At 33.3% G+C, this 9,373-nt stretch overlaps 1 protein-coding gene across 2 annotated transcripts; it reads right to left on the bottom strand.

The window, feature by feature from the left end:
- Positions 1-774: 774 nt before the first annotated feature.
- On the bottom strand, positions 775-7,612 carry LOC149478700 (uncharacterized). Of its 2 annotated transcripts, XM_089709000.1 has the most exons (6): positions 7,410-7,612; positions 6,188-6,318; positions 4,861-4,953; positions 3,475-3,564; positions 2,545-2,615; positions 775-960 (listed from the first exon to the last, which is right to left on the bottom strand). In XM_089709000.1, exons 1-6 carry the CDS (start codon positions 7,517-7,519, stop codon positions 793-795), a joined length of 663 nt encoding a protein of 220 aa, XP_089565126.1. In that variant the 5' UTR covers positions 7,520-7,612; the 3' UTR covers positions 775-792. The 2 variants fall into 2 exon arrangements, with proteins under 2 accessions (XP_089565126.1, XP_089565127.1); XM_089709001.1 differs by lacking the exon at positions 3,475-3,564.
- Positions 7,613-9,373: the final 1,761 nt, after the last annotated feature.

Genomic DNA, 9,373 nt, shown 5'->3' with positions numbered 1-9,373 from the left:
ATGTTCTAAAGGAAAAATGTTCACTTCGGTGTAATAGCGAGCCAAGCTTCCCTACAATAAAAATATTATGCAAGTACCGGGGACATTTTTCCTTGTCGCGTAAGGACTATTGAAGCGTATACCTATTACCTATGGTATATTGAGTGTCTATGTTCTGTACATATTTGTTTTATCTGTCCGTCCCTATGTATGTTTCGAACTTTAAAACTACGCAACGGAATTTGATGGATTTTTTACAGAAAAATTTGGAAATTTTTAATAGTTATGTGTGAATCTAATCTACAATAAAATGGGATGTCTGCTTTTAATATTGAAATAACCGATTTTTACTAAATGCATATGGATGTATACACTGTACAGTATACATATATGTACCATAATAGTAATTTGTAACAATTTTTGTTTGTCTGTCTATCTGTTTATATGGCTAATCTCAGGAACGGCTGGACCGATTTTGACGCGACTTTCACTGACAGATAGATATTGTTATTATAAGGAATAACTTAGGCTATTTTTATATCGATATTCCCACAGGAACGGATTAAAACCCATTCACGCGCGTGGGTGAAGTTGCGGGGCACAGCAGTTAAAAATAATAATTTTTTTATATATTTTATTTTAGATGAGACATACAAATACAAAATAACAAATGATCAAATTAAATTTAAACTTCCCGAAAAAGAAAAACAATTGTTTATGAATTAAACACAACTTAAAGAAACTTACTTAACTATTACGAAATAAACATAATATAAGTACTCTTATTAGTTATAATAATAATAATTGTGAATTTTAATTATTAACAAGTGTATCCAAAGCATGGGAATTAGCTGGGCAACAAATGATGCGTTTTAACAGTCCATTAGAGTCATGAACTTGTATGTAACACATCGAATTTGGTACAGCCATTTTGGATAAGTACGATCTGTCTGTTTGTACCGCTACTTCTCTCGTTGCAATCTGAAAAAATGTAAAATAGCATGTTGAGAATCTTATTATTTTATTCTAGATAGGTCGTTCTAGATAGGTCACGTGGTGGTTCAAATGACCCATAATTGTTTCAACATGGGCCTGTAGTCTAATATGGCTGGTGATTATGATTATTCATTTATTCATTTATTAAACATACAATTACAATTTTTTTACAATATACAATTAATATTCATGTAAAAGTATATAAATAAAAAGGCTACTAAAACAATTTATACAAGCCAATGTTTCCCTAGCTAGGTCACTGGGCAACCTGTGTTTGGGAGAAACAGCTTGCCTCTAAAATAAATTCACAAAAAGCATCTCAGCAAGTGATTGTAATATGAATTTGCCAGTCAGTTCAATTCAAGGCGTAATATCTGGAAATAAGAAGTCATAATACGGCCCCTGGCCATAATCCACCACGCTGGCCAAGTGTGGGTTGGCAGATGTCACATGTCGTCGAACTTTTCATTCTTCGACATCTCGGTTTCATCACGATGTTTTCCTTCACCGTTCGAGCAGTGGTGATGTTATTAACATGCGCAGATAAGTTGAAAAACCAATTTACTTGCAAGTCCACCCGGTCTCGAACCCCGGACTTATCAATTTGAAGTCCGAGGTCCTCACTACTGAGCCCTCACTGCCTTATTGACTTGGATAATAATTTGCCACAATAATAAATTGCTATTATAAATCACGGAAACAATAAAAAAAGACGTGTGGCACTCGGGGACTGCCGCGGTAAAGCTATTGCTATCAGCTATCAGCTATGCCTTTAAGCCACACCTCCGCGCCCATCGGAGTGGGGAGCGTGAGGTTTTTCGTTACGCAATTTCTGGATTCGGTCCCCGCGCTCAAGGCCCGCGATAGAAGCTATGCAATAGCTTAATATAAATAATTAAGCTGGGTTTCGCGTTGGTGTTTTTCCTGCACTGCTCCGCTCCTATTGCTCTTAGAGTGATGATCTTATCTATACAAATATTATAAAGCTGAAGAGTTTGTTTGTTTTTTGTGAACGCGCTAATCTCAGGAACTACTGGTCCGATTTGAAAATTCTTTCGGTGTTAGATAGCCCAATTATTGAGGGAGGATATAGGCTAAAACATACAGTACGGATGATTTTCTTGGATGCCTACATTGTAGTTGCTATCTGCATGCAATTTCAGCCCGATCGGTCCAGCAGTTTGGACCGTGCGTTGAAAGATCAGTCAGTCAGTTACCTTATAACTTATCTCTTATGATCACGCTAAGACCAATAGGAGCAGAGCACTACGGGTAAAACTGCGAGGCACAGCGGCAGCATTGCTTTATAATATTAGTTACTACAAATTCCTATTAGAAAATAATAATAGTTTAAAAAAACTAAAAAACACGCTTTTTATAGAAACCGAACTAAAAAATGGAATAATTTTATCAAATTATTGTATTGTCATTGGTCCTCAATAAATCTACAAAGTTTGAACGAAATCTGGCCGTTTTAAGTAGGTCAAAATCGCGCCCAAAGAAGTCGGTTACAAACATACAGGTGAAGCTAATATAAAGCGTGTAATAAACTGATTCTCATTTACTTACATTACTTGTATTAGCAACGCCCGATGTAGATTCCTTTGTGGAATTCCTTCCTTCCTTTGAGTTTGTGTTACCTATAAGAAGAAATATATCCATAGGTACCTATATCAAATGATTCCTTAAGCTACTCACATACCTACCAGTGAAGTCCCGTGTCCCCTAGTGGGGCAAGGGGCAGATGCATTATGCATACATCTGTTTCACTGATCCATTTCTTGTAGGGACAAGTAGGTGATCAGCCTTCTGTGTCCTGCCAGACCGAGACATTTTTTTTTCTTCGTCTCCACCGGGAATCGAACCCAGGACCCCTCGGTGCTACGCTCACGCGTCAACCACTGTACCAAGGAGGCGGTCACTCACAAACACCTACCGCAGGGGCAATATTGGAACAATCTCGGTTGGAGCAATTTCAGCTGTTCTCTAAATTGCTTCTGCTTGCTTATACACATCACAATTAAGGAGCCGTTTAAGGGTGCAATTCTAATACTGCCCCTGCGGTAGGTACATGAGTAGCCGGCTTTTGAGACATATATGGACTGAAGACCGTAGACTTTTATAGGTTACATACAAGTAAAAGAAATAAAATATGCAACTTTACAGAAATACGTCAATCACGCATGTAAGGGATAAAAACAAGATGGCGCGTAACGGAAAAATGTCACGCGTAACGAAAAAATGTTACACTAATTTTTTTTCCAACCCCGATAAAGAAGTTTCACTTCAATAAAAATTTTAGTTAGACTTCTTGTTAATAAGTGACGATCATGTTAATTCAAAAGACAATTAAAACATACAGTACGGATGATTTTCTTGGATGCCTACATTGTAGTTGCTATCTGCATGCAATTTCAGCCCGATCGGTCCAGCAGTTTGGACTGTGCGTTGAAAGATCAGTCAGTCAGTCACCTTATAATATACGAAAAAAAGACTTACATGAATCTTTTTCCATGGATGTATTATTTATTTTTGAACTGGATGGTTCGCGATTTCTGTTTTTCAATGTCTCGTCTAATAATTCGCAATCTATAAGAAAATTAATATGTTAGTACATAATATTATCTATTTTAAAATTAAACCAGCTAAATCAGAATTAATGAAATTTTAACATATATTATTTTTCCGACCCAAATATCGACCAATAGAATTGCACCATTCGACGTCACGTGGTACAACCTACATGGTATTATACTGATAATTTTTTGAAAATTTTCTCTGGTCGTTGACGTCAAACTGACAGGTTGAATTCTATTGTGAAATTATTGGCCGACATTTGGGACGGAAAAATATTCTCCCGAATACCACACGAGCTTCAAAATTATCTGGCATTTCCCTAAGGTTCCCTGCAAACAAATAAAGTCGTCAAGTTTTTCAGGAAAAATCACTCGCGCTTCGCGCTCGTGATTTTTTAACCTTGACTAAAAACTTGACTCCTTCATTTGTTTGCAACGAACCTATCGGAAAATACCCGATAATTTTGAAGCTCTTGTGGTATTATAAGTGATAAATCAAAAGCCCGTTGTTTGGTTGCGAAATAACCGAACAGACATACGAGTAAGTACGGAATATCAGTAAAACATTTAAATATTGTTATTATATCATGTTATTTCAGTTTTCTATCTCCTATACATAATATCAGAGACAAAGTCACAGGCGTCAACTAGTGTTAAATATATTTGCGTAGATATAAGTAATCCCACCAAAAACATAAAATATGTTAAAATTGGAGCCGAGTTCAATCGTTGACTTAATTTGCCAAAAAAAAGAAATGAGATCTAAATGTGTGCCAAGTTCTGTAGACAGTCCAGAAATTTATTTACAAAGATGTAAGTATTAAGTTCTTAGGTGAACTGAAAACTCAATTGTTTTATTTTCCCTTAGAGAACAACGTTTATTCTAAAATATGATTTTTTTTAATTTAAATTATATAATTATTTTCACAAAGCAAACAACTAATGACCTATTGAACCTCATAATTTGACTTGGCTAGTTTTTAGAACCTCACAAAATATAAACAGTATGTAAAACTAGCCTCATCAAATTATGGGGTTCAATAGGTCATTAGTTGTTTGCTTTGTGAAAATAATTATATAATTTAAATTAAAAAAATCGCCCGATCGGTCCAGCAGCTTGGACTGTGTGTTGAAAGATCAGCCCCCCTATGCAAGTGGCTTTCTGTTAGCGTAGCGTTCAATAGAATAGACTACGAATGTATGAGATTGACGTAACCTGTAGATAAACGTATCTACAGCTTACGTCAATCTCATACATTCGTGTCAGTCCCTTACCTTATAAGTTATAATATACGAAAAAAAGACTTACATGAATCTTCTTCCATGGATGTATTATTTCCTTTATCTGAACTGGATGGTTTGCGATTTCTGTTTTTCAATGCCTCGTCTAATAACTCGCAATCTATAAGAAAATTAATATGTTAGTATGATCTATTTTAAAATTAAACCAGCTAAATCAGAATTGATGAAATTTTAACATAGATAAATCAAAAGCCTGTTGTTTGGTTGCGAAATAAACGAACAGACATACGAGTAAGTACGGAATATCAGTAAAAACATTTAAATATTGTAATCGTGTTATTTCAGTTTTCTATCTCCTATACATAACATCAAAGACAAAGTCACAGGCGTCAACTAGTGTTAAATATATTTGCGTATAATTATTACGTTCATTCAGAATATTATTACAGCTAATAGCTTGAAGTCAAGCGATTGTTTGCATTCCATTTCATGTGCAAGTAATGATTATGTAGATCATTTTATATTGCTACTAGCTTTCCGCCTGCGACCTCGCCCGCGTTTTCAAATAAAAACCCGCATAGTTCCCGTTCCCGTGGGATTTCCGGGATAAAACCTAATGTAGCCTATGTAAGCCTATGTTGCTCAGTGAAGATGCAGCTTTCTAATGGTGAAAGAATTTTTGAAATCGGTCCAGTAGTTTATGCGTGAAAACCATACATACATACATAATTACAAACCTTTCCTCTTTATAATATTAGTATAGAAGCATAGATAATATCCTATCCTATCTTACTTCCTAATAATAAATGCGAAAGATTGTGAGGATGGATGTGTGTGTATTTGTATGTACCTATGTATGTTTGTTACTCTTTCACGCAAATACTAATTAAAGTAATAGCAGTTGTGTTTTTTAAGATTGTATTTTTTCTGCTTCTACCGAATGCAGTTTGGCGAATGAAATATGACGACGACGTGTGTAACTGTTTGAGTCCTGAACATTAAGTACAATTAAAAATCAAATTTTTCATGTTCATTTTGCCTAGTTCTCCCCTTTTTAATAAGCCACTTCAAAAAAGAGAAAGTTCTCAATTAAACTGTATTTCTTGTGTTTGTTACCTCAGAACTATCGACTGGGTGAACCGATTTTGATGTTCCTTTTTTATTTGAAAGCTAGTGATTTTTTTCTTTTATTTGTTTAGACTGCCAATTTCAATGGGCAGTCTTAACTACAAAATAATTGATAAAATTAAGACTGAACTCAAACATTTATTTATTCAATTAGACTTCTTATAAAAACACTTTGAATCGTCATATGACATATATAAAAAATAAATAAATAAATATTTTTAACATTTACCACCTAAATGGTTTCTGAACGGAAATTCAGAACTTACCATGTAACAGTTTTTCAGTGTCTGCCATGTGCAGTCGGGCAACACCGTTCACAAGAACGGCGGAGGTCCTTAGCGATAGTCGTGCCTGTTTTTTGGACTTTGATTCGTTGACCTTCTCCAGAATTTTTGACCTGAAAATTTGGTAAAAAATAACGTAAACGTTGATTGGAGCAAAGTTGATGAATGTGGTGAAATTGTTTGATTAAAAAAATTATGTGTATGTTTGTTACTCTTTCACGCAAATATTACTGAACCGATTACAATGAAATTTAGCACACATATAAAAGGTAACTTGGATTAACACATAGGATAGGTTTTAACCCTAGGAACTATGTGGGTTTTTTCTTTCAAAACGCAGGCGAAACCACGGACGAAAGCTAGTTTAACATAAGTTTGACACAAGAGGTTTAACATAAATTAAAAGTTTAAACTATTTTTATTAATAAACAAACTGAATAAATGCAGTTGGTGGATTTTTTTACAATTTTTACCAAATACCTACATAAGCTGTAATAATCGTAAAAAAGTAACTAACTATCATCAAATAAGTATGAATTAAGAAAATACCCTACAATATGTTAGATTTAAAGAGACATTCTATATTTTGCGAGTTACATCCAGCAAGTCTTTTCATTTGAAAAACATAATATGGTACAGGTGCATTTAAAAAGTATAGTGCACTCTGCTATTTGTGCGTTCCACCATATTGGATTTTGAGTGACGTCACATAGCTTTCCATGCCTTGTCATCCAAACTAAACGTATGCTTCAAAATTTTAGCAAAATTGGTTGAAGATTTCAAAATTCACTTGCAAATTTCCGTAGATTACCTACCTATTTATACATACATACAAATAAAATATCAAATATAATATTGTTAAGGATGATTTATTATTACGACACGCGGTTTGACTCGCATCTGAACAAATCAATAGGAACATTGGACGAAGTAGTAGGTAATTATAAAATTGGATCTGTTTTGTGTTCTAACGTAAAACAACTAAACTATAACAGTGGGGTCCTCACTTCAATATTATTTAATTATTTAAGTTTATACTAGCTGTGTCCCGCGATTTCACTCGCGGACTAACCCACGTGCAAAATTTCCATAGCTCATGTCTTATTCTGATATACATAAACATCCATACATCCATCCATCCATTGTTACAAACTTTTGCGTTTATAATTAGTAGGTATCAATGATAATGCAATGTATAACTTACGTTAAGTCTCCATAGTCCACACTTTCTTCGTCTTCTATTATATGTCCGTGACTAGCCAGCCAGGCTTTTTTCAAAGACTTATTATTAACCCACTTTTGGTCAAAAAACATATTTAATATTTCAATCAATACTTGTTTTTTATTCACCTACAATATTTTTCAATACCTATGACAGTTCTTGAGAATCGAGTTTCCCGCGTGAGTCTGAGGAATATGAGAAGACCGTTTGAAATTGGAAGCTTTTCTATCTAATATAGAATAAATATAAAAATCGTTTTGAAACAGCACAGATTTTTTTCTCAAACGTTCTTGTAAGTTTATAAATATGTATATAATAATAAAATATGTGTTTTTAAATCTTGAAATATATCGTCTAAATATATTTTATAATCTATATCAATCTTAAATTCATAAAATAAATCTAAATATTTTTTATTAATTTATTAAAAAAAAAGAAAATTGCATAAATTATTTCGAAAATGGAATTGTACCCAGTCACGTATCCAATTTTAGTATGTTATAAACCATTTAAAAATTGGTGTTGCCAGCATGAAATTCAGTACAAAATTTTATCATAAAAAATGAAATGTGACCAAAACGGTCTCAGTGGGGGATTTTCACACGTGGCGTATTTTATGGTGTTGTAAAACAAAAATACTCTTTCGAGTATACGCTGTGCACGTGTTACGATGTAACTTAGTTGGTTTTCCTTTTTTTATGTAACGGGCAATTGTGTAAATCGACTTTTTAATAAATGTCTAGTTTTTTTACATACAAGATGTAGTAGGTTAATTGATGTTAATATTATGTTTTTGTAGGACGGAACGTATAGTAAACCGTCATAATAATAACAGTATATAATCATTATTAATATCCCTAATGACTTTTAGCTTTTCTTAAGCAAATTTAACGATTAAGTTTATTGATTAAAAATATTATACCTAAATATTTTTATTTGACTTGTCAAAATAAACATTTAATTAATATTAAAAGTTTAAAGTTTTTATTTATTTATTCTTTCAACCCGATTTGCACTCAACATTTTGATAAATTTACATTCCGAAATTACTCAATAAATTTAGAGCATATTGCGAGAAACAGCCATGTTTCAATAATTTAGTTAGTAATAAACCTTCAGTAATATCTAACCACTAATTCCGTTTTCATCAAATATAATGGATGATAGTTTGCATAATAGCAATTTCCGGATCAGTGCATGAGTAAGCTTCTTATGGAGCCAATGTAAGTTGATGATAATTAAATTTGATAATACAATGCTGATCCTAGTACGCATTTATCCATATATGTTAGTATTTTCTGCCTGTGCTAGGTTAAAACCTAGCACACAAAACCAATAGATGTTTAGCTATAAATAGCTAAACATCTATTGGTTTTGATATAGTAAACACGTAGTTCAAAACTTGAAATAAATCTTTTTTGTTTCTTTTCACAAATAATCAAGGAGTGAAATAGGGGTGGAGAATTTGTACCTATTGAATAAGAAGTTCATTGACAACGTAAAATGAACGCGAAAAATGACGCGGACGAAGTATTAAAATATATTTAAAAGCAAAGTAACTCTATGCTACTCGACGCAAATTTTCAATTAGTTTCAATTAAAACTACAAAGGATTGAGATCCAATTCCAAAAATCTGAGAGCGTGCGATGCAGTGTTCGCTTAAAAGGCAAATATAATTACATATGTGTAGTGTTAAATGCAGTTAAGTTAGACTGCAGTGGCAGTTCGTACCGCATGCGATTAATCTCCGGAGATAAGAGGGATGCATGTCGTAAATGTTTTAATGTGATTCATGTATTTTAAATTAAATTTTTGCACTTTTTAAGTCTTGTAGTTTTTATATTCGTGTCTATAGATGTCAGATTATCTTATAAAACAAAAAATGATTCGCCAAATGTGTTACTAAGCGCAAAATTCGAGAACGGCTAAACCAATTTCGTTTATT

The sequence above is a fragment of the Colias philodice genome, chromosome 21 (assembly GCF_061535455.1).
Source record: "Colias philodice isolate Cphi_HAF_F1 chromosome 21, ilColPhil1 Martin Lab GWU primary, whole genome shotgun sequence".
Classification (NCBI taxonomy): domain Eukaryota; kingdom Metazoa; phylum Arthropoda; class Insecta; order Lepidoptera; family Pieridae; genus Colias; species Colias philodice.
Note: the sequence above shows the minus strand (reverse complement) of the source record. Positions and strands in the feature narration are given on the sequence as shown.

Bases quoted from the DNA above. Each gene is read 5' to 3' on its own strand.
- LOC149478700 (XM_089709000.1), bottom strand. From the start codon at position 7,519: ATGTTTTTTGACCAAAAGTGGGTTAATAATAAGTCTTTGAAAAAAGCC. The intron at 2,616-3,474 runs GTAAGTCTTTTT...TTCTTCTTATAG, and splicing joins ATCCATGGAAAAAGATTCAT to GTAACACAAACTCAAAGGAA. The intron at 961-2,544 runs GTAAGTAAATGA...ACATTTTTTCAG, and splicing joins GCGTTGCTAATACAAGTAAT to ATTGCAACGAGAGAAGTAGC.